At 47.3% G+C, this 24874-nt stretch overlaps 3 protein-coding genes across 3 annotated transcripts; 2 read left to right on the plus strand and 1 right to left on the minus strand.

Moving 5' to 3' along the window:
• Nucleotides 1-571: 571 nt before the first annotated feature.
• Nucleotides 572-2658, plus strand: AFUA_4G10090 (putative GABA permease; the record flags this gene model as incomplete). The annotated part of the gene is made up of 5 exons (XM_746724.2): nucleotides 572-742; nucleotides 796-866; nucleotides 923-1036; nucleotides 1085-1617; nucleotides 1667-2658. The coding sequence occupies 5 exons, from the start codon at nucleotides 572-574 to the stop codon at nucleotides 2488-2490; spliced, it is 1713 nt and encodes a 570-aa protein (XP_751817.1). The 3' UTR covers nucleotides 2491-2658.
• Nucleotides 2659-4165: 1507 nt separating this feature from the next.
• AFUA_4G10100 (FAD binding domain protein) lies at nucleotides 4166-7946 on the plus strand. The gene is made up of 3 exons (XM_746723.2): nucleotides 4166-5036; nucleotides 5108-7035; nucleotides 7088-7946. Exons 1-3 carry the CDS (start codon nucleotides 5033-5035, stop codon nucleotides 7097-7099), a joined length of 1944 nt encoding a protein of 647 aa, XP_751816.2. The 5' UTR covers nucleotides 4166-5032; the 3' UTR covers nucleotides 7100-7946.
• Nucleotides 7947-9476: 1530 nt separating this feature from the next.
• On the minus strand, nucleotides 9477-13602 carry htfA (homeobox domain-containing protein). Its single transcript, XM_077804628.1, has 3 exons — nucleotides 12734-13602; nucleotides 11889-12665; nucleotides 9477-11830 (listed from the first exon to the last, which is right to left on the minus strand). The coding sequence occupies exons 1-3, from the start codon at nucleotides 12836-12838 to the stop codon at nucleotides 11663-11665; spliced, it is 1050 nt and encodes a 349-aa protein (XP_077660771.1). The 5' UTR covers nucleotides 12839-13602; the 3' UTR covers nucleotides 9477-11662.
• Between the last annotated feature and the right edge of the window lie 11272 nt (nucleotides 13603-24874).

Raw genomic sequence — 24874 nt, forward strand, 5'->3', positions numbered from 1 at the left:
GCAAAGTACAACCTTGCATTTCTGGTTCAACCTCTCGTGGGGAGAGGATGACGTTCGGCTGCGTTCCCATATCTCGTTTGGTGGCTTCAGTGTTTGTCAGTGTTCTTTTTGATCCTTGGCGTCATGCAAGGTGCCTTCAAGAAAAAGCAAGTCGCGATAACAACTCAAATCGCGATCAGATTGATCGCCAGCGGTCCGGGAAAGTGCACTATAGCTACCAATGTATACCTGCCTGGACCAATGTCCGGTAGGGATGTGCGATCATGCAATGTTGCACTGGCAAATCCCATCAATCTCGTCGCCTCTTCTCTCCTTCCCACATGGCTGGGTGTCTTTTCTGCTCTCCTTGCTTTTGGCGTGATGACCATTGGTCGATCATTCTCGTCGAATACCTATTGTAAAGCTTTCGCTTTCTTGTTTGAGGCAAACGCACCAGCGCTATTTCTTTTTCACCAGAAAAGAGTGCTCTTCCCTCCGTACCTCAGCTATATGCGGCCAACTTGACCTGCAGGCTGAGCTTTTAGCACCAACATCCTGACTGGCTTTCACTGCTCGCTCATCTGCAGTCCTCATGGCGCTTCAAGATACCCATCTCGGGGAAAGTAAAGTGGAATGTTGTGAACAGGATGGTATTGCCCAAGAGGCCGGGCACCCTGTGAAGGGACTTGTTGCGCCGAAGTATATGGGCACAGTGGCAGATCAACGAGACATGAGCGCGTTGGGGCGAGTGCAGGTCTTGAGGGTTAGTTGGCGAGGTCTGCTCATTATGGAGACTCTCTAACGAAGCTCCCTCAGAGAAATTTCCGCTTCATCTCGATTCTTGGATTTGGCTGCACGCTGATTTCAACGTGGGAAGTCATATTGACGTCAGTCATTCCCCGTATCTCCCAGTCATCAGAAGCAACTGACTCCGGAGTTGAAGGCTGTTGAGCTCCGCCCTGACTGATGGGGGCACTGCAGGGTTGATATGGGGCTTTCTCATTGTCACGGCAGGATTCGTCCTCGTTTTTGCCAGTATAGGTGAAATGGCTTCCATGTGAGAGTGTCTTTCCGCTTTGGATCGAGCTCTTTTTGACGATTCTAGGGCTCCAACCTCCGGAGGTCAATACCATTGGGTTTCCGAGTTTGCTCCTCGAAGGGCCCAAAAGTTCTTGAGCTACATTACCGGTAGGCATCAAGACCTGGGTGTTTCGCGGGCGGAACTGACGTTGATAGGATGGCTCAGTGCAACCGGATGGCAGTGCGCTATCGTATCTATTGCTTTCCTCGCTGGCACGATCATACAAGGGCTGGTCGTTCTAAACGACCCAACCTATGAGTTTCAGCGGTGGCACGGCACCTTGTTGGTGGTGGCAATAACAACCTTTTCAATATTGTTTAACACGTTCCTAGCCAAAAACCTACCCATGGTGGAAGGACTCATCCTGATCATTCATGTGGTAGGGCTGTTCGCCATCATTATCCCCCTCTGGGTTCTTGCTCCTCGAAACAGTGCGAAAGCAGTGTTTACAGAGTTCAATAACGCTGGAGGATGGGATAGTGACGGGACTGCCACTCTGGTCGGTCTCTCCACCACTATTACAGCCATGATAGGCTATGACTGTTCGGTGCACATGTGTAAGTGTGTCTTTTTTTTCTTTTTTTCGTTTTACTGAACCGAATCAAGCCGAGGAGATCAAGGATGCTGCAGAGACGCTGCCGAAAGCAATGATGTCAGCTGTTGCGGTTAATGGAGTTTTGGGATTTGTCATGGTTGTCACTCTTTGCTTCACCCTCGGCGATGTTGACAGCATCTTGAGTACTCCGACTGGTTTTCCGTTCATCCAGATTTTCTACAATACCACCAACAGCTACGCGGCAACGAACACTATGACAGCGGTCCTGGTGATCACGCTCACGGCCAGCACAATCACTGAAGTCGCGACGGCATCCCGGCAACTATGGTCTTTTGCTCGAGATCGAGGACTGCCATTTTCATCCTTCTTCGCTTATGTGAGTCTCACGCCCCCAGTCTCTGGCGGCGTTACTGATCGCCCAATGCAGGTCACTCCGGGATGGAATATCCCTCTCAACTCGGTCATGGTGTCTCTAGCAGTCACTATTCTTCTCTCTCTGATCAACATTGGCTCCCAGGTTGCCCTGGCGGCCATTGTATCACTGACCATCACCTCCTTGATATCTGCCTACATTCTTTCCATTGGCTGCGTGCTCCTGAAGCGTATCCGAGGCGAGCCCCTGCCACCTCGCCGATGGACCCTTGGCCGCTTCGGCATGGCCGTAAACATTGCTGCTTTGGCTTTCTTGATTCCCATCTTCGTTTTTTCCTTCTTCCCTCTGACAAAGACAGTAGACACGAAAACAATGAATTGGAGTGTGGTGATGTACCTTGCTATGCTTACTTTTGCGTCTGGATACTATGTGCTCTGGGGCCGGCACAACTTCATCGCTCCCGTGGCGCTGGTGAAGAGACAGGGCGGATACTGCGGATGAAAATTTTGCTACGTAAACCCTAGATTGTTGCCATGTATTTATATTCTTGTTCTATAGATTACATTATTTGTGTACGATTTGCGGACATAGACATTCTTACGTTGTTGCGAATCTCACGATTGAGTGGCGCTCTCGAGTTCAAGTAACTCCTTGTTAAGACAACCAGGCCAGTTGGATGCTTTAAATTACTGGGACGATTAAAATCGATGCCATCAATATACTGCGGCATTTTAATAAAAATTCTATACCAGTAGCTGCTGTTCTTAGGTAACAAACAGATAAATATTCTGTGAGAACCATCATGTAACGCCATTATGGTAGCTCCAGCAACTGAGGTTCACTCCCCGAAGCTGGCATTTCTCCTAGCAGTACTATTGAGGTTACTTCGATCTTAGAAAAATCAGGAGGATTCTGGTCTAGACAGATGGTCATCCCATTTCACTGATCCTTTCGTTGCGCATCTCATTTCGACGCATGATGCTGTTGGGTCCTATTTACGCAGCTAGCAAAGATACCGAGACTGTAGTACCCACTAATACAATAATAGAAGCCGCCCTATGCCAGACCACTGGGTAAACGACCCAGCCATAAGATCTGATAACTAAGTGACAAGTCAGGGGAATATCGTTCGGCAGGAGTTCCTATTTGACGATGAACTCGCTAGTGCCTGAGAGCTGTGGCAGACAGGGTTTTGCGTTATTGGCGACTAGTGAGCACTATTGATATTTACGAATCGGGTGAATGTTGTCTCAGGGTGTACGTACGGCTTTGTTTCAGCTATGTCGGGATTTCAGGGGTTGAAAAATGATATTGTTCGGTGTGATGTGCTTTACTTTGCTTGGACGGTTGTGCATTTTCCTGATGGCCCCGTACAGACACCTAGATTATCTAGATAGCAGGTGACTGCAGCTGTGGAACAGTCATTGGTTCGATGTTTATCAGATGAAAAAGAGGTCCGGAGTGGACTAGAGGGTGACTTTGTCCATTACAGTACTTTGCTATCTGATTGATATGATCGAGTCCGACATCGGCATGGCCCCACTTTTGAAATTGCCTTTCACATGATCAAGAATCCACACAGTAATCCGTATCGTACCGAGCAGAGCAAATGAGATATCTGATGCAACTCTGTCAGTAACATCCGCCATCCTGATACTCTTGGCAAGAAGGGATATCCAGGGCGGTTGGTAAAGGATTTTTCATCTATGTGTCCGGATCAGATAACCCATATATATATACCTACCGACCGGCCGTTTTCAGAGTCACCTCCATACATCAGGTGGACGGAGTCACACCCGGCCCCGTGCTGGCGATGTAAAGTATAATCTAATCTTGGGCGTCCAACGATATTCACAACTCATTCAAAGGAGAGAGCCAGGGTGCATTTTCAACCGAGGGCCGACGTAATCCTGCCAGACAAGGGCCAAGGGAAGATTAGCGACCGGATCAGATTAGATCGGTAACGGTAAGGGGAACCGGGTGCCGTTGGTCGTACGGTTTACAATCCGGTACATCATATTTTACGAGGCACAACTTCTTTCAGAGACTCAAAGAGCTCTTATGACTTTATCGCTATGAAAATACAATACTAACACTGCTGGCTAGACAATTTTTGAAGCTGTCCATTCAGCTGCTGGCGATTAGCATCGTTGTCTGACTTGGTTGTAGGGTAATGTAGAATGATCCGCTTAGCTGCAGGAGCGGATCCTAGTACAATGAACTTTACGGGGTACAGTTGGGGAGCCGGTGAGATCAGATAAGGCGTAGATGATAATTGTTTGAGGTCAGTCTAGTCCTACCCCTGAGGTACAAGAATGTTCCATAAATAATGAGGAATTGCTTGATTGCGTCAGCTACAGTCATCCTGCCTTTCTTACGGAGTACATTGAGGAAGTAAACTTACCGAGCGTTCATACGTAAGAGGGAGTGGCAAAGGCTCACAACAGGATCGGTAATCTGATTTTCTCGATTTCCCGGTCCTCACATTCTGCTCTTTACTGCATAATTATATTCCATCACTCTCTTTGTGATCCTCCTCCTCACATCTATATCCTTGAGCGTTGAGACATCGATTCTAGATGCTGACATTAGAGGCAGCTGATTGATATCCCTATCTGATCCTCCGCTGTTACGAATCATTACCTAGCGACAGCGGAACCGCCATCCCGGCACCGGGTTTTTGCCCCAGGCAGGCCATTTTCGTTTCCGCCATCATCCCACCCATTATTCATTCCCTTTTTTCTCCGCGGATCAGATCCTTCCAGTATCTCCCCATCTCGCTCGCCATTCTTTTCTACCCCCCTGTCGAATCTGCATGTCCGCGGATCTGACGGGGTCCTATCATCTCTGTCCTGACAGACTTAGCAGCTCAATTGCTAGATCTTGTTGCGCTCCTCTCTTGTGAAGTCAACCAGCCGCCGTTGTGTCTCATCTCGCCGCTCGCCTCGTTTCTTCCCCTTCCTGTTCCCCCATATCCTCCTACTCTTCTGTCCCTCGGCAATTGATTGCCGTATCTCCAACTCGAAGCCTTTCAGCCGACACAATGGGTACGTCCCACCCCTTTACTCGCATTGACTAGAGATATTTGAGTCAAGGTCTGACCGTTCATTTACTATAGTGCACGCTGTTTTACCACCGATGACGTCCTCGACAAAGGATTCGAGGTTCAGTCACTCCAGCAATGGAGACTACCGAACCATCCCGGTTTCTTCCACCTCCCACCCAGACAACCCAGTCCCGGAAGAACCTCGCACTCGGTCACTGTCGATCACTGACACGAGCTTCAATGGCTCGTCTCCCGCTCAAGAAACCGAAGGCTCGACCGACTTAGATACTCCGCCGACGCCTCTCACTCCGCTAGATGAAGAGCAACCTGATTCGCGCGATAGCCGAAAGGAGTTTACAGACAGCGGGAATGGGCATCAAAGACGAGCATCCACTGTCCTCATATCACAGAACTCCGAGGACATGAGACGGGTCTTGGAGAGCGTGGGTACTGCAGGCACACAGAAGGTCCAGCCTCTCTGCTGTGGTGGTGGATGCTGTCGCAGCCAGCCGTTGACCAAGCTCGGACCGCTACCTAGTGCTAACGCTGTCACTCCTCCGGACAATGAAGCCTTTAAAAAACTCAACCTCAATATTGAATACCTCACATTGGACAGCGAACTCACCAACATTGTTCCCGTACCAGAGAAGACAGTGTCCTTCTCAGCGGTAGCAGCGTCAGCCTTGGATCTGAAGCTGGGTCCCGCGGATCACCCGCCCACTTTCGTTCAGCCACATCCACCGTACAATGTGTTTCGGGCGCCTTTACATCACGCCCGAGAGCTCACCAAGCCTGGCGCGGAGAAGCGGACTTTCCACTTTGACATTGACGTGACCGACTACCCTGCGGAGAGCGGAGATGTTGATTTTGTTGTGGGTGGGGCGATTGGTGTCTGTCCCAAGAATAAGGAAGAAGAGGTGGATGATATCTTCAACCAGCTCGGTATCCCCAAATCAATTCGTGACAAGAAAATCACGTTGCATACTACTAAGGGCCGGTGGCCTACGATATGGGGAGATGACCAGCCTCGGGACCTGATCACCACCCGGAGAGAGCTCCTGACCTGGTGCTCCGATATTCAGAGCTACCCGCCGACAAAGCCTCTATTCCGACTGCTTGCTGAGTATGCAACCGAACCAAACGAGAAGAAGATACTCATGTTCCTTTCTTCAGCCCAGGGCCAGGGTGCTTTCTGCGATCTCCGCACAGGGTCCTACATCACCGTTTCCCAGCTACTCCATGCATTCCCCTCCTCTCAGCCGCCCCTCGACCATCTCCTATCCGTCTTGAACACCCTGATGCCACGCTTTTACTCCCTTTCGCAAGACCCCCTGATTTCATGCCAGAGGCAGGATACCAAGTGCCGTAGACTCATTGAGATTGCAGTGTCTGTGGCGGAAACCGAGGACTGGAGGGGCGGTACTCGGACCGGAGTCGGATCCGGATATCTTGAACGGCTCGCCAGACAGGTCATCGATGCGGAGCGGAAGGGCATCGATCCCCGGAATCTGGATCTCCACGTTCCCATGTTCCGTGGCCTGATGGCCAATCCTCTGGCCAAGCGATTTGCCTCCGACGGTCCCATGCTCCTCATCGGCGCTGGTGTCGGCATTGCCCCGTTCCGCGGGTTCGTCCAACGCCGTCTGCAGTCGGCCAACTGTGCCAACAAGGTTTGGGTCTTGCAGGGAATTCGTGATTCTCTTCTCGATGAGCTCTACAGCGGCGAATGGGGCGTTGAAGAGGATAAGGTGCGGACGGTAGTCCAGAGCCGTCGCGGCGAGAGCAGGTACGTTCAAGAAGAGGTTCGTCATCAGGCCGATCTCGTCTGGTTCGTGATCAATGCCCTTGACGGACGTGTCTTTGTCTGTGGTAGCAGCAAGGGCATGGGCGAAGGTGTCGAGGCGGCCTTGGTGGATGTCGCTATGGCCAAAGGTAACCTAAACCGTGAGGAAGCGGAGCACTTTTGGAAAAACAAGAAGGAAGCTGGTCAATATATTGCCGTAAGTTCGCCCCTTGGACGGGAAAAGCAGAGGGTTCACTAACAAGGCATAGGAAACCTGGTAAATCCTCGTCCATGTACATTATTTCCGGCTCGGCTTGTTTGCATTGCATTTCTCGTGTCAGCGCACCACCAGAGTTGATCTCGGCTGGACCACGGTGGCTCGATTGACTGAAGCATTTCGCTGCAAGGTTCATTTCCTGTGCTGGTTATTTAGTTGGTTCAGTAATATGTTCCTGGGAACCTTTCTATTGATCATCTGCTTTAGCGGGGCGGTGCACTTGACCCCTTATATTGGACGATCATCTTTTTCGATTTTATCATGGGTATATACGCATATTTACAGCATAGATTTACCTTAGATGGTAGCAATATCAAGGAATTTGCAGCTTCAACTGTACATACCCGATATTTTGAAGTAGCATAAGACTAGCTCAGAGTGTCTGTTGTCTATGAAGGCAATCTTCAATTTGCAGGACCAAGGCGAAGTACTGTCCCCGGGCCAGTCGCTATGCCATATGCTTGCGCTGATCGTCCTTATACGCGGGAGGGAAGTTGTAAGCAGCACGCGACTCCTGGTATCAACTCTGGGGGACCACTATTGACAAGAGAACCTCTCAGAGACACACCTTTCCGCATCCCCGCGTGGTCATCAGCCGCTCACTAGAATCCGACTTGTGTTTAATTCGCTGGGAGGCATAAACCTAGACCATGTCGGGCTATTAATGTATGCTCGGCAGGAAGGGTACCTATTCCCTTTTGGGGGGGGGGGGAGGGAGAGAAACGGCTGCGGAACCATCGCAATGAACGTGAGCAGCCCTGGTTAGATTGCGCAGTCCATCTGGAATGATGCCTTGCTCTGCAGTCAACAGTTGAAGTTTTAAAAATCAAGCCTGCTTCGCTCAGCGATTGAAAGTGAGGCTGCGCATGAGGACCAAGGCATGAGGGCCAAGGCAACAAGCACAAGCATAGCAGTGTCACTGACACTGTTTCCTATCCACCAGGACCTGTACCCCGACGAGCCATCATCGCTCAACCCATGACACTATCCGCTGAACAAACCACCAGATCCCCCTCTGTCACCGCCACGCTCAGAACCAAAGCCCAACAAGGCGACGCGAAACATGTGTGCCACATGCCACATGCCCAAACGAGGAGTCGTCTTCGTCAGAAGGGCAAGCGCAGGCTGCACCTTCGCCTTGGTCAGGTCTTAGGGGCATGTCGTACGTATGTTGCGATATGTAAGCCACCAGGCCCAACGGGCGGGCCTGCAACCCAATGATGCATGCGGCCCAGTCGACGACTCCATGCACCAATGATGAAATCGCAGGAGCAAGTGCAGCCCCTTGCCATCCTAGGAGCGAACGCGTCGATTAGGAAGCACTTGGATCACATCACATGAGATAGTCCACCACTCAACCCCGTGGTCCGTAGTCCGTACTTGGTCTGGAATGACAACGAGAGGAAAAGAAAGGAAAAAAAAAAAAAAAAAAAAAAAAAAAAGAAAAGAAAAGAAAACTATTTCGACGCCATAATGCACAGTTGCACTCGGGGACGAGACGGAACCACCTGCCCTTTGATAGGTAGCTAGCTAGTCTAGTAGATCCGCTGAGTCAGACCCCGATCGGGATTTGGTGTTTTGAGACTTGATACATACTTTGTCCTAGGCAGGGTCTCTGGCATTGCCGGAGGTGGCCGACTGAGAGTACTCCGTGCTCTATGGGGTAAAGTCGACAACCTAGAGGGTAGGCCGGATGCCATGGATAACGCTGCGGTGCGGGACACCGGTCATATCCGTGTGAATGAACGACGATGATTGGTGCGGAAAAGGCTTCCAGTGGCGGCTACGCGCTACCCTATTTGCTCTCTGCGGAACTGCAGCTATTTGTCAGACTACGCGGTGAAGCAGGGGTTACTCAATCTTCCATACCTTTTGTAATCTTTCAATAATATATAGATTATAGTGTACGCGTAGTCGCCTGGGATACTGGTCAGTTAGAAATCCCTGATTTGGAAAAACAGCCTGCACAGTGGCAAAAGGATCCCTTGTATATAGATGCCAGGCATTCATCTCCATGACAAACCCCTCAAGACCAGCCGCGAGGCGCATATCATATACAGGTTACCAAGGATACCTTGCAGAACGAAGGGGGGGCAAAGACGGGGTCAACAAGAAAAGAAGGGAGAAGGCTAATGTCAGTGACGGGTGCACTCGGGCTCATCGGTGATTAAGCCCGTTCCACCTCTATATCCACCGGATAGTGACGCTAAACGATAGGAAAAGAAAAGCAAACCGACCTAATTATTGGTTTTGGATCACGTCGATCCATGCCTAACCCACAATAGCATGATTGGCAAATCTGGCTCTGCTCTGAAAGCAGAAAATTGAGGTGCATAAAACAGATTTCTTGGGCTTGCAGATTGGCTATTCTATTTACAATTGACGCTCCCTTTTTTCCCATCAAACATCCAATTTCCATCTATCTTGTTTTTCTGTGTCTCCATCTGCAATGTCACCATAATTCTAGGCACCCGCGCATTTCACTTACGCAGTTTGCAATGCCAAATGGGGGAGACCAGTGACCAGTCAGCACTCCCATACTCCGTCCCCAGGTACGTACGGAAGACGCGGGCAGTGCTGATGGTGCCGTGGGTAAGGTATGTAAGCAAGCCTGGTAGATGGGAATTCCCCGCCTCCCATGCCCAGAACGGATATTGCACCGCCTCGAACAGTGTCAAACGTCAGAATTAGACAGGCTAGCCTCGAAGTTACCAGTCTGGTGGAACTTTATCTGGCGAGGGCGAGAGACTCGACGCTGATGCTAATGATGATGATGATATCCATAGTTTGTAGAACGTCAATAAACCACCAACAGGATAACTCTACCGAGTACCGACTCCTGGGTACTGATCGCCTTTTTTACCAGCGTCCGATGGTTAAGTCCTAGTGAGTTCCGGAATACATCTCCTCACGCCTTGCAGGATGGTAAACCAGGAAATCAGACCCCTCCCAACCCTCCTGTGCAGCCGCCTTCACCGCCATGTGATACATCATGATTGGATAGATCGCGAATTGTCACTCGACAGCTCCCCCCGTGCTTCATGCGTCAGTGATATGTGTGCACAGGCTTCGGCACTAGATTAAATTCCTCCTTCCGTAGTCAAGTAATACACCCTCCCGGATGACAATTGAGAAAAAAGACGCTGTACCAATCATATGTCCTTCCTACATTCTATGTCCATGCAAGCAGGGGAGGGGACATTAACTGCCAGTCGTGCATACCATGTTCCTATTGCCTATGGTGATTTGGAACGGGAACTTATCCGGCCACTCACGTATAAAAGTGAAGAATCCTGCTATGATACATACAGGCTGTGCCGCTGGATGATGGGGATTTCTCACTAGAAGCTCACATACTCGGCTTCGAATCTCGACCCGTTTTTGACAGTCGGAATGACGTGCATCAGTGGGTGTCCCGATCCTGCTGATGCCGGAACACTGTACTGTGCTTTGGAGGAGAAAGAATCCGCTTAGGTTCAAGAGATGCATCTTCCGTTCCACAAAGACTGTGCGACTTCTCTCTGCTTTGGTATATGGTCATGCCAGTATTAATGTTCCATCAGGCCGGGTTCGTACCGTAAGCGATCTATCTTGTAATGGTCCAAACGTCAGGAGGTACTTGGAAGTGTCAATCTGGCGTGCCAGGATCTGCGATAGGCTGGCGCAGCAAATCATGATGGGCATTTCTGCCTGGCTTTGGAGCGGGTCGTGTTGGCTCGTTCCATGGTTTTGACCACTTTTCCCCGAACCATGGTTCGTCCGTAGTCCTTGGTGAAACTTGGTCCGAAAAGATCGGCCAATCTGGCCTCCATGGCTGACTCCTGGGTGGACGGATGAATTAGAGCAGGGGCACGAAGGTTTCAAGGTAGACATGGGAACATTGTGGAATACGCTTCCGCATATCAAGCCTTCTCGCTGTATCACTGGGGGCGCAAGGTTATCCTGCAGAGCCTCGGCAATCGCAATGCTCGTTGTGTTGACCCCTAGTCGAAGATTAATCGAAAAGAAACCAAGGAATTTGGCTAAAATTATGCAGTCTGCTTAGTATCCAAAAACGCAGAATGTGTCTGGCTGGACGAAAAAGAGATAGAGTGAAAGCACAGAATCAGTGCAGGGTGAAAGAGGTAGCTGGGAAGTTCTACTAACATGACATGATCACATCATCCATACTTGTACAGATCGTTCAGATGCTCAGGGTGTCGTTCAAACATGCAACTCATCAGAAACCATATGATAACCACAATAAATGCATATCAAAAAGGGAAACATGGCAACGCAACGGTGTAGTATAAATGAGGGGAAAAACAAATCACAACCCGTAAACACCTGGTATGCATATCCAAAGTACATGGACCCTGGTGTCGAGAATGAGTCTCAGGCTGGATAAAACTCGTCTCAACGTTGACATATAATGCGTAGCCATATAGAGGATCATCGACGGAATTAGATTATTAGGAAAGGTTCAGAGGGTATCATAATCGTACGGGTCTAATTCTTGCTCGGCTTGCTCGTCGTAATCAGGGATGATCCTGGCAGGGAACAGGCAAACGAAAAAAGAGAGGGCGGCTCAATGCTTCGTAGTACTGTTGAGTCTATTCGGTGCCTCGGAAGACGTTTGCTCCATGTCGCTGAACGGTGATTGCCGCTGCGAATCAAGATCACTAGCACCATTTCGCATCTGATTCCGAAGCGCGGGAAGCTGTCGTCTCCGTGCATTGATAAACCAGTTGCTAATCTGCAGTGCGCAAGTCATCAGTGAATGGGGTCGAGAAAAATGGCGCTGGAAAACTAACCTGGCTAATCGTAAGCCCGGTGCGAGTCATAAACATCTGCTTATCTTCCTCGCTCGGATAGGGGTGGTCCAGATGTTCATGGAACCAAGCCCTTAGAATATCAGTGACTGGCTTGGGAAGATTTCCTCGCCTGCGCTTGTTCTTCGAATCGACCGAGTCCCCCAAGATGCCGAAGTTTGACTGCTGTGATGGCGGCAATGACTGCGAAGAGGCCTGCTCTGAATCGCTTTGGTAGATGACCCCCGGATAAGATGGATACTGTGGCTGAGCATGCACCGCTGCCGGTATGCTGTTTCCAGCATACAGGTCTCGTCTGTCACCCATTGAGCCCGGTAAACCGGTAGGAGAGTAACTTGGTGCGCCAACGGCACCCCCCCGAAATTCCTGAACCGGATACGCTTCCGTCCGGGATGGTCCCCGGTGATCTGGTAATCCAGTGGCTGGCGCCTTCAGAGAGCAATCGGGAATGGCCTGAAGGTCTCGGATGGATGGCAGGATAGGACTCGGGCCACGAGCAGCTGCTGACTGTACTCCGTTTCCTGGTAGCCGTGTCTGGACAGGCGCCCGTTCCCCCAGCATTCTATCGGCCATAGAACAATCCCGAACGTCCCCTACCGGGAACTTGGAAGAAGATCCATAGGGTGTTCGGCCTGAGAGGGGCCTGGATGCAGATCCAAACTCATGGTTCAATGAAGCAGGACGCTCGTTCGATGATGGTTGTCGGGAGGACAAGTATGAGCCAGACTCAATTTCGTCGTGTAGATGAGGCGGGAGAAGCTACAGACTGTCAGCTGCCAATGCTCGTATTCGGGGGTCGGGTCTTGCAAGACCGATGCTTTCCTTACCTCTCGAAACGAGGGCAGAGACTGGGTGTGATCGGCGGAAAGTCCACTTGCATATGAAATGGCCATTTTTCCACTCTCGTCATCCACCTCACCGTGCTGGGACATAAGACAGTCGGGACTGAGGAGTCGATCTGGGGAGCGATCACTCGTCCTAAGGATCAGAAGGAGGGGCTTGGAGCAACTGAGAATCAGAACGTATAGTCAGATGATTCGGAGAGGCACAGCCGGCCTGCGGCATCGACTCAGAGCTAAGTATTTGGAGTGCTCGGGCGACCGTAAATGACTTGGCGTAGTTTTCAAGATGCTAGAACAGGAGTGGTGTGCCTGTTCAGTTTCCCTGGTGTAGTTATATGAATGGCCAAAAGAAAAGAGAGTAAGAAGAAGGAGAATATGAAAGAGGTAATGGATTGGTGAAGAGAGGCCGGTAGTAGAAGGAGGGTTTGTGGAAAAAGCAAAAGGCTGAAAGATGGAGATTGTAATCCGATGATGCTGCTGATGAATGATAAATGGAGGGGATTAGGCGACAATTATGAGTATTATATTTGGTATGTACCGACCAGAAATAAAAAATAAAAAATAAAAAATGAATTAAATTAAAATAAATCGAAACAGAACTAAAATAAAAAAAAATCAAATCAAAATAAAACTGTCGAAAATATTGGTATCTTGACATTGCCGCTCACGATGACGATGGAGACAGCTGAACCAAGGTTATGCAAGGTAAAGAGTATGAGGCAGCTAAACAATTGGACCCGGGCTGGACAAGATCTGTCGCCGTGGTTCAGACCTTCATTTTCCTCCTTTCCTTTTTTCCTGCTTTTCTCAATGGCCCAATTAGAGGAATAGAAAAAATGTAAAAAGTGTAAAAGTAGTGTCAGATTCTCAGTCTAATACACATACTTGCCTAGGTGCCCAAATAGGACTTGAGAATCGATATCAACGAATGTCAAATTTGCAAATGAACCGCATGGAGAATCCTGACACAACACTGGGAATTCTGCACGACCACCTGTAAGAGCGTTAGTCAGTAACCCATCTTTAGAATGCTCAAGATTCTTAGAGGCGTGAATGTTCTCAAACGAATCCATAGAAGCAGTCAAAAAGTCAAGAACAGGGGTTGGGAAAGAGGCGGATCCAAGCGAATCGATGATCGTGGGTGGTGGGTGGAAGTGGATACAGTAGCCACAAACTACAGACAACCGTCGGTTCCTTCGTAGGGAACCGAAATAATGGCATCCATGATTAATCGGATTAAAATACATAGTTGGCTAAAAGGCTTAGACTAGAAGGGGGAGACTGGCTGAAGGAGGGGAAGGGGTAAGGCAAGAGCGAGTTGGAGTTCAGAATTTTACAATTCGGAACAGTTGGAGTCTGGGGCGGGAGGCTTGGAAACTTCCGCACAGGGGGAAGGTATCAGTACGAACTAGGAGCAGAAAAGTGATAATTTATAAAATAAAGAAATAAAAATGGGGTGCCGAAAACGAATTTTCATTTCGAGAATAATCCTCTTAAGAGCCCTCCCAGAAATATTCTAAGCGGTTGACAGATGGAACCAAGGATCTGGAGCTGCCCTTGATCAGTAGTAGGGGTAGATAGACTGATGTCCCAGTCTGAATGAGCATCAAGTCTCGACGACCTAAAAGGGTCACCCTTCACACATTGAAAGGGAGCTACAGAGGATGATCTGTGTGTCAGAGGTGGTTTTCCACATGCATAGTGGTATAGTGACTAACTCGGTATCTCCACTAAACGGGATCAAACCAGGAGCACATACCTGGTTTAAGATCCATGGGGTTACCAATGTATCAAATCACAGGTAGAGGTATGACCATCCTAGGTATGCACAGCAGGTACGGAGTCGTCAGAATCTATAGATCTCAATCGGGAGCCGATAGGATTTCCTAGTCTTGTCAGCCGTCGGCACGGCTTTCTGTCAGAAAAACATGGAGACACCCCCAATCCTGAAGTCAAAATTGATCAGAGAGCCTGAACCCCTCATGCCCAATGATTTGTTACTAGTAACCTTCCAGAAACCGACTAAAAAACTCTAGTGTCTTGTAAACTTTTTTAGGCGCCTTTGATGTCTGAACACCCTGTCATCTATGACCCTCTTGCCCCATAGTCTGGGATCCCCAAGCACTGGACTCGGCTTTCGGGGGCCCAAAGATGATGGCATGTAAGCCTTTGCTTCCCGAGCTGCTGTTAACTTGTCATTAGCGCCACTCGCAATATCGTTATGCAGTTTTTTGACGGCAATATATGGCTGAGGATGAACCAAAGGTGAGAGGGGAGGAAGGGGGGAACTACAGTATTCCAGAAGAATTTTGAGCCAAATAGCGAAATAAAACGTGGTAGCTTATCTCAAATCTGAATCAGATAGAAGGTTACTTGGATGGTGGCTGACATTGTTTCAAACTTTCAATAATTACAATGTTAATAATACAAGTTGGAGAACACTAATACGGAGTAGTATGAGATCCATTGTACGGGCTGCCCCTCTCAAAATCCACATTTTCCAATCATCCATTTTACCGGGCACCCGCTGCAAGTGGCAGTAACTGACATGAACCAGCCGATCGACCGCTCAGAGCGTTGCAGCGAGATCGACCCAATAGTGTGGCAAAAGAACAGATGGAGAAAGGGCTGTGAGGACTAAACTGGGTGACTGGGCGAATGGGTGACAGTCAAAACCCTAACTTGCTTGACGTCGGCAGGGCCAACTCGGTACTATCAGGCGAGACTAGTCCGAATCCGGGGATCCCAGTTTCCCAATTTCCCGGACCAGGAAGGGCTGATCGCCCAAGGTGTTCCTCTGTTCGAGCCACACCTACAACACTGGGATTGGAGCTGCAGTAATTGGTGTAGTACCAGGATCCACTCGTCCTGTCTCCTCCGTCACTGTACATTAGTTTACATGCAGTCCACTGCACATCATTCACATCCCGATCATCCAATTACTGGACAGGACCGATCCTCATGACTCCGACGATGGTGGGAAGTCAGAAGATCGCGGGGAGAAGAAAGGTCCTTGCATAACTACACGAATTACAGCGCTGCTGCCTGTCAACCGAGTTTCAATAATTGACCGCAGAAAAAGGGGCCGGGTCAAAGCAACAAGGTAGTTATTCTGTTGACAGTGTGCTGTTTAGGCCATTAGCTAGATAGTAGCCTTGCAGACGCTGATAGAGAGTCAGTAAGACCGATTGGTGTGACAACAGGGCGCCCATACTGTGTAGTAACTGTTCGCGCAGTGCTTACAAGAGGCAGCATGCAAGATCCGTTGCCTCCGTGCATATGACATGTCAACTATCGGCTAGGGGGTGGGTAGCGAAAGTGGCATGCGGCCCTACGACCAGGCATAGAACGACGACTGGTGGTTTAGGTTGTGCGCTTCCATAATATCAAGAATCAAAAGTGTATTGAGTGCGGAGTACTCTATACTTTACAAGTACCTACTGAGGTACCCATCACCACTTTCTGCAGCCCCCATCAACGAATGACGTGGCGTGCGCGATAGGCCATCGTTGGCTGCAGCCAACTCGACTCAAAGCGGACCTCCATATTTCCGGAACCACAACTCCACAAGACAGAACCATTTGGCTTTCGTTCGTCTGGGTTTTCTTGAATCTGAGATACCTTGGAAATGGATCCGCATTGTGCCAAGGTTGCGCCAAGGTTGTCAGATAGTCCACATGAGATCAGGAAACCACTTTGAGTCGGGGAGGACACAACCCATGGAAATCAGGCAAGCTAGAACCATAAGCTGCTTTCATTCGCGGTTTCAAGTGGAGTGCTTACAGATTGCACAACTGCGGATAGTCCCAGGTGACAGAAAATTGAGTGGAGTCGATAGGCTGAAGTCGCAGACTGCCATTGACCTGGCGCTGTGGGCCGATCGGAAGATTCAATTTTCAAATTTCCCAGAAAAGGTCATATTGTTCACCAATGATTTTAAGACATAGTGGTTCCAATGCATACGTCGAGTCTAATAATCAATGACAACAGTAATTAACTAACTAGTTAACTTTAACTAATGGTTGTCTTCCACGAGGCATGACTTCGTAGGATCATCTCGCTAGTTCTATCCTAATCATGAGTTCATGACTATCCCGATTCTCGCAGATCACAATGGAGTTCCCTGGTCATGACTAATAGACACTTTAGGCTTTACTTGCCCACCCATGCTCCACAGCAGATGCGAAAGGAGAGGTAAGGGTTGCTGTGGCATGCAGTACAGTGGCAGGAAGCCCCAAATCCCGGGTTGGTCTCATCGAGTCTGAACCCATCTCATAGGTTCTTAGGCTCATAGATAGGGGTGGATTGCCTGGGAACGGCAGGCCCGTGGGGGAAGTCCCAGTGTACCTGATTCATAGAGTCCGCCAATGAATTGATCCATGGCTGAATTAATGCTACGTGGGTTCTCCTTTCTGAAGGATAACGATGTATGTCCCATTTGTTCGTGCGGTTAGGCCAGCAGTGTCCAGTGTTCACCGACATTGCTAAGTACACTCGGCTAGGGAAGCAGGGAAGTCCATGATCAACTCAGGGAGAATGGTCAGAGCTTGTGTCTGGAACAATGATTATGTCGGGTGATACCCGAAATGAGCATTTGTTCACTTACTTGAAATAGTTATAAACGCCGCGCTGAAATATGGATTGAAGTCGTGGTACTCCATACAGCCAAAGCGATTGGAGGTGGCGCCGTGGCGGACAACCTCTTGTTGGATAGAGTTTGGCCTGCAAAACCCTCAGCACCTTTAGCCCTCATTTGCCATGCTCAGCTTGCTTTAGAGAGGTGTGGAAGTGCTCCATATTATTCAATATTCGGCGAAATCTCAGATGAGCAACCATGAAATGAACCACATGGTTATTGATTTTTGTTTTACTTTATTCACACAAACTAAGCCTTGCGATTTCTCCAGTTTTTTATGACGATTCATCATCAACATGAAGGGTAAATTTCGGCATGATGCCACGGATGAAAAGTCAGTCATCCTGATTAATGATCTTTGGTTAGCGTTGGCGTTCTGACAAGCGAAGATCAAGTCACTTGACATACAAACCTGATGAACAAGGTTGACAGCGGATGGTCCAGGTCAATGGGAATGTTTTGGGTCCTTTCCCCATTATACGACAACCCATCATTGGCGCCGAGTATGTATGTTGTTGGCCAGGAGGCGCCATGCATACTTCTACAAATTATATGATAGTAGCACTATTTGTGCTTTCGCTACGGTGTTTGCATTGCACTTTAGACCTGACCCCCCCAGGCTCTCCGTGATCCGGACTCCATACTCCATTTACTGGAGCAGAAATCTCAAATTGTACCAGGTACAGTCTGCAGATGACAGGCTAGACAAGGGCTTGCGTTTCCATGTGTCTAAAAGTTAGGGGGGAAGCCGAGGACTGGATCGAGGCTGAGATGGAGCCTGACAGGCTCCGGTCGCCACTAGTTTTTGCACTGGAGGATGTGCCTAGTAGATACGTTATTACAGCAGGATAACAGGTAGGGGATACTGGGTACTTCGTAACCCCGGCGTAAGGTGTCTGAGGCTGTACCGACTACCTTTACCTAGATAAGTATAGCGAGTCTAGGGGTAACTACCAGCTTGCCACTGCCACAGTTCCACTGCCTGGCGTACCCACTTACTACATATCTGTGACTAAGGCTCCCCCTCACCGCTCCGCGTTGAGGGTGAGCCACAGTGAAACCACTAACCACACCAAATCCACCATTTTTCAATATTTTGACTATTTGAAGCTATTCTAACCACCTAATATGCCTAAATCTTCTAAAATTAATGAATCTTACCTCCTTAAGGCCTGCGAGGCCGCTTAGGCCTAAAAAAAGCTAAATATCTTTAAGATTATGTGTAAATATGGTGTTCCTTATACAACCCTATATAATTATATTAAGAAGCATATACATCCTTGACTAGCTAATAAACTAGTTAATAGAGCCTTTAAGGGATACTAGGAGGAGGCCTTAATCTAGTAGATAGTCTATATGTATAATTAGAATATATTAGTAATGCCTAAGCTACTAGAAGAGTATATAAATTAGGCACTTTAATACACAGGGGAATCTAGGTAGGTTAGTAAGATATAGGTATATTACTTTAAGAAATAACTTCTAGAATACCTTAATCTAGGCCTAGTAAAGTAAAAAATAAAGGAATCTAAGTATATCCAGGCTAAGGATGTAGGTTTACTAATATATTAGTATAATTAGCTTACAGGGGTGGTTAAAAAGGATATACTAGTATAGTTAGTATATAACTTTAATAAATATAGCTTCCAGCCTGGCGAAGGCAAATCTAGGAAGGTAATTAGTTTAAAAGGTTTAAAAGTGCCTAATCTTGCTAAATCTAAAAGAGGAGAGAATATTATAGCTATTAAATATATAGCTATAGATAAATAGCAGATAGATCCCTAGTTTATCTTTAAAGGTAAGTTCCTAATAATTCTTCCCTTCCTTTAAATACTAATCTATACTTGCTTCCTAAAGATAACAGAATCTTTATAGAATCTTAATTTAATAAGAGTAAGGCTTTATTACTAGATACTATAATAGCAACATCTCCTAATAGCTAGATATTAGATAAACTAGCTATTTAATAGCTTTAAAGCTTTATTAATATAACAAACAAGCGTATAAAGAAGGGGGAGAAATGGATACTTATATTTAATAGCTATAGCTCTTATCTCACTATTAAATTCTTATAACTTTATAAAAATAATAGTATTATTCCCTTTAGATTCCTTCCTTATATAACACATCTTTGCTAGCCTTTAGATAGTAAGCTATTCTTAAGCTATAAGTAATACTTCTGTTATATAAATAATGAGCTATCTTACTAGGCTAATAAGCCTATAGGGAAGTTAGAATTCTTATATATAATTAGACTAGTATAAGAGAAGGCTTTTAACTAAAGGATTATCTGTAAGGCCTTTAAAGATTATAGAATTTAGCTAGTTAATAGTAAGATAGCTAATAATCTTGCTATTTTACTATAGGAAGGAATTCTAGATATCTATATACCTAATCTTAATAAGATAACTCCCTTTATACTACCCTCTCAGCTGCTATCTCAGCTGCTATCTTTATCTAGTATTAATATCTTACCTCTATAGATAATTTAGGCCCTTAAGAAGAAATAGGCAAAGCTATCTAAGTATATAGATCTGCTTACACTAAAGCTACAGTAAAATCTTAAATAAATATTTAAATATAACTAAATTACTGCTGAGCACCTAGCTATAGTAAATAAAACTATTAGTTAAATAAGGGCTGCGCAGGCCTTTCTATAGTATTAATATACTAAGTAGTAGGTTAAGCTACTTAGCTAGTCTAGTATATTAATATTATATAATGCAAATTAATTAATTACTTTAAGGAAGGCTAAAGATACTACTGTGTAAAAGAGATATTTATAAATATAATAGGAGAAAGTGCATAGTAAGCCCCTACTACTAGCATCTATATAAGAGAATATAGTATTAAATAGATTAGCAAAGGCAGTAGATGAGAATAGTAATTTTTTTTATATAGATAACCCCTAGTATGGCATCAAAATCATGATTTCTATCGAAAAATGGTGGATTTGGTGTGGTTGGTGGTTTCACTGTGGCTCACCCTCAATGCAGAGCAGTGAGGGGGAGCCTTAGTCACAGATACTAGATACTACGTACTAGATTTAGCGCAGTCAGCCAGTTGCCCTCCAAGAACCAATCATTACTGAAGACTCAAGATCGTGCATGATTGGAGTAAGTGCGCAGATCAATTCTGGATCTTGCAGGATGAAGAATCTACCATCTAAACAACGGGATAGGATCGGAATGTTTCCCTGCAACGTACGTACTTCATGACTGCTTCCCCCAAGAATTGCTACCATAGGAGATGATTGGAATGAACGATAACGATGTTGAAGAACAGCTACCCTACCTACTGTTCAGGAGATCATTGTCCATCTTCCTGACGCTTCGGAACGTACTTTGTAAAGTCAGAATGGTTGCAGCGGGAATTTGTCATCTTTGGCTGCCGTGTCACCTTTTCTCGACCGACAGCATTCCTGGTACCTGGAATATACTCTCTCTCTTCCAGAAACCAGTGCAGTAGTAGACGGCCGGTAGATGTGCCCTCACCTGGGATAATATGAACTTTGAATTACAGGTTGTCTTATATTGGATTGGGTATGGCATATATCTCAGAAATCCTTGTATCCGAACTTTGAAATGTCAATCGAAACATTTTAAGATTACCCCGTACTATTCTCTTAGCCACTGCTCCATACTTCTTATTCCATCCCTGGGGAAGTGGTCGTTGACATCATATTAAGATCCATGGGGTCTCATTGACAAGCCCACGCCTCCACGAGTTCTTCCAACGTCCCCTTGATAAACGAGTCTACTTAGAACGCGATGGCAATTCTCCGAAGTTTCCCCAATCTCTCGAGACTTTGAGCTTGCCATGTTGGGAACTGGGAACCTTGAATCCAATAGTCCAGGATTTGTCTTATAGTCCCAAACGTAGCTGGCGAATCAAATCCCCTTGAATGAATGAACTTTCTCTGCCTCGCAGTACTTTCTGGATTAGGTCGCAGTGAAATGCCACCCTAGTTCACTGGTACTCACTCTAGCCTCGTTTCGATCTCGCAACCCTTGGGTTATTGGGTTAGTTAGCAGCGGGCTTGGTGTTCGTCGCGTCACTCTACACTAGCCCGTCATGTGCGGATGATCGACGGCTGATTTCCATGTACACACGAGTCCAACAAATTTCATGACCCTCTAGCGGCCATTTTCCTGGTCCTGCTTTTTGTTTAGTCTGGTTCTCTTTGTCTCGTAAAGTTCTCTGTGTCTGAGACAATCGGCGTGGCATCATCATTGACCATCTATTCACTAACGACTCCACAATGGGTAGTTTCTGGAAGTGAGGACTCTGGCAGTTGTGCCTTGAGGATATGTTCACCTCGAGGGCCAGGCTTCTTGTCATTCATGATCTACACAATACTCACAGAGGCACGGTATTTGTCATGGTGCCTTCTCGGTTCCTGTTCTCTCGGGAAATAAGAGGTCCTGATTTTCGTACTCGAGTTTCTCGATGGAAGTCCACCACCAACTATTGGTAGTTGAGTCTGATAAGCCTGCCCCCTAATCTCTTCTTTGGGATCAAGGACAGGGGGAGAAGGGTATTCGAGAGAAGTGAAATCCGTCAGAATCAGCCGGGGACACGAAGTGCCACTGGAGGGGTTTCTCCTAGCTGCCGCTCCTGCATCCCAATACATAGCCAACGTACTCGCCCCTTATCTCTGATAGATCTCCATTTCTGGGCACACTCGTACGTTCTATTTGTGTATCGGTGCATACCTGAATTCCTTGCAGAGCATAATACAGAAATCAGGGCAGGCAGAGACGGATTATTCGTTTGAGTCTCTAACAAGAACCCTGCATGGTACATTGTCGGGATCTGTTGTGATGCACTTCTGAGATCCCGATAGATGCCAGATTGAGTAAGAGTTTCCGCGGCTGTCCTCCACATTCCTGTTTGCTAATCTCTTCTCAACTCTCTGCCAGAAGACAAGGTTGGTCTGTGGGTTCAGTTTGATGTAAGGACGTTATTTAATGATGCGCGTTCTTCCGCCTGGTTATGCTCTTCTCACCGCCGTCAATTGCGAGATCACGATCAATCCTTCGCTTAGAACTTGCAAGTGAAGTGCTCTATCACTGCACCAAACAAGAAACATGACCACAATACATAATCGCTGCACTTCCAGGGCTCCTGTCAGCGGTCATCCAACGTGCGCCAAATTGGGTCAATGCAATGTTGAGCAACAACCATGAGCCATGGCGCACCAATCATTGGTGTTTTCTGTGGCTGGCATTGAAAAGATCCGCGTAGTGAATCGATGAGAACAGTATCGAGACCACTTAATCGTGATCCTTTACGGAGACGTATGTCCTTTTGTTTTCATTGCGATGGTTATTGTCTAGTCCAGGTAAACATGCTCTTGCCCGTGTTAAGACAAGCACTATGAACTGCGTCGCAGGTGTTCAACCTATAGCTTGGGAACACCAAAGGCACACATGTTTGCCATGATTGTAGTTTTTGAGGAATGCCTTTCTACAATCCTCCCCCGGTCATTTTGATGATGGGTCGTGATGTACTAACCGTTGTCTGATCTCAGATTGCAGCAGCCATCGAAGAAGATTCCATATACAGCAAGCCGCAAGATTGGGAACACGGACAATTGTAATCAATAGATGGTTCTTGACTGTTGTAGTAGGTCTTGCAATCATGTCGATATGAGGGAGCTTTCTCTGTTCCGAATAAGGTCTACAGCCACACTGTCGCTACAAGTGACTGAGCCCAGGTCAAAACGCGAGGAGGGTGATACTTGAGGTGCATTATCACAACTCTTTTGTGGCTCCTTGGAACACATATCGACCGCGGGCTTGTCACTCACGCTCAGGACTTAGCGGGGCTCTCCAGCACTGACAATGCCATGGTGACATGTTGACTGGATACTGGGCAGCGGGCAGCGCGCATTCCTCGCTCCGGTTGACTCCACTGCTACTGCACCAGGAGGTTGAGATTGATGTGCGGAAGCTTGTTTCGCATTGTTTATCGCAGGAGGTAGCTTTCGTTTCCATACAAGTTAGATCTGCAAATTCCTACGCTGAAACGTGCTAAGATTCTTCGTCCTCGAAAATGAATCCATCAGCGAGCAATGCATGCTTCAAGTAGGCTTGTCGACTTTGGTTTTTCAGCGCTCATCCTCTTCTCTGCGTGCGGTGTGCATCCTCTTCCACTGGTCGCTAAGACCCGACCTTTGGAATAGAACGGCGATAAAATGAGCATCGTCGACCATGTCCATCCCCAGTGGCAATTCATGAGTATCACCTCTGCGTCGGACTGCCTTGACGCCAGATGTCCAGCAGGACCTCTGTCAATGAGGATGTGAAGAAGATATGCATTGGGAAGCCGACGTTAATTGCTTCTGACCCTGGGGTCCCCATGTATGGGGAGGTGGCGGGGAAGGAATAATGCCTGCACTTGCTGGGGCATTGCAGTCGAATTCCGTAGGTATAGGATCTCGCAGGGTACGGTCAGTTCAAATCTGTTGTCCACACATCAAGATTAGTTTCGCTCATGATAATGGGCAGGACCATTCAAAGCCAAGCTTGAGAACACGTTACAGAAAAGTTTCGACCGTCGATATCCGGCCAAGGTTGCTCAATTGCTGCAAGAGGTAAGAGTTTTCCTCTGTTTAGTCCGGGCGTTGCAGAATTGGGACGAATTGGCGCTCCTTTCCTGAAAACATTAGGTAAATGCATTCTACCAAGCACGACTGGCCAGGATTACAGTGTTACACTGGCTGTACAAATGAGTCGTATGTTGCCTGAGGAAGCAAATATCATGTGTCTAGACCCTTTCACGTCTCTTCAATCGAGAGTATTTATACTGGCACAGAACCACGGCGGTAAGGACATCTTCTCTACAGAATGTCCTCAACATCCAGTTTATCAATGCCTCTGTTCTTCTCTCTGACGAAATCTGTTCGATTTGACATCCGTTCCTGGGCTAGCCTACATACAATACGGGTTTGATGCGCACTGATCTCGTCCTATCGGTTTCCTTCTGTCATCATGCTGAATCTTACTTTCCCACTCGATGTTGAAAGATTGGCTTCACACCACCAGTCACTTGACACAGGCTTAGGAGGATGATCGTCGATCGCGAAAGTTTGCCAGATACGAGTGTGCCACCTAACGAGCGAGCCAAGGAAGAGAGGCAAAAAAGAAAGAAAGGGGGAAAAAAAAAAGAAAAAGAAAAAGGAGAAAAGAATAAGTCGGGCCTTGATTTGCCAATGCTCACTTGCTTCTTCAGATTCCTCTTCTGCTTCTCTGCAGTCAGCTCCTCTGCTACCTTGCAACAATTTGGGAAGGAATCTTCTAAATCAGGCCATCCGAGCATCAAGCAATTAGACCGACAAAGGACAATTTCCAACAAACTTTCGGATGCAGGTACAGTACTCAATAGGGATTGCGTTATCTCTACGGTCGGAGCTCTCCGAAAGCTCTCGGTCATTCAGATTTGCGATATTATTTTGTCTTGGTCTGGGTGGTGTGATAGCTGATCGT

This window comes from Aspergillus fumigatus, chromosome 4, assembly GCF_000002655.1.
Source record: "Aspergillus fumigatus Af293 chromosome 4, whole genome shotgun sequence".
NCBI classification, from domain to species: Eukaryota; Fungi; Ascomycota; class Eurotiomycetes; order Eurotiales; family Aspergillaceae; genus Aspergillus; species Aspergillus fumigatus.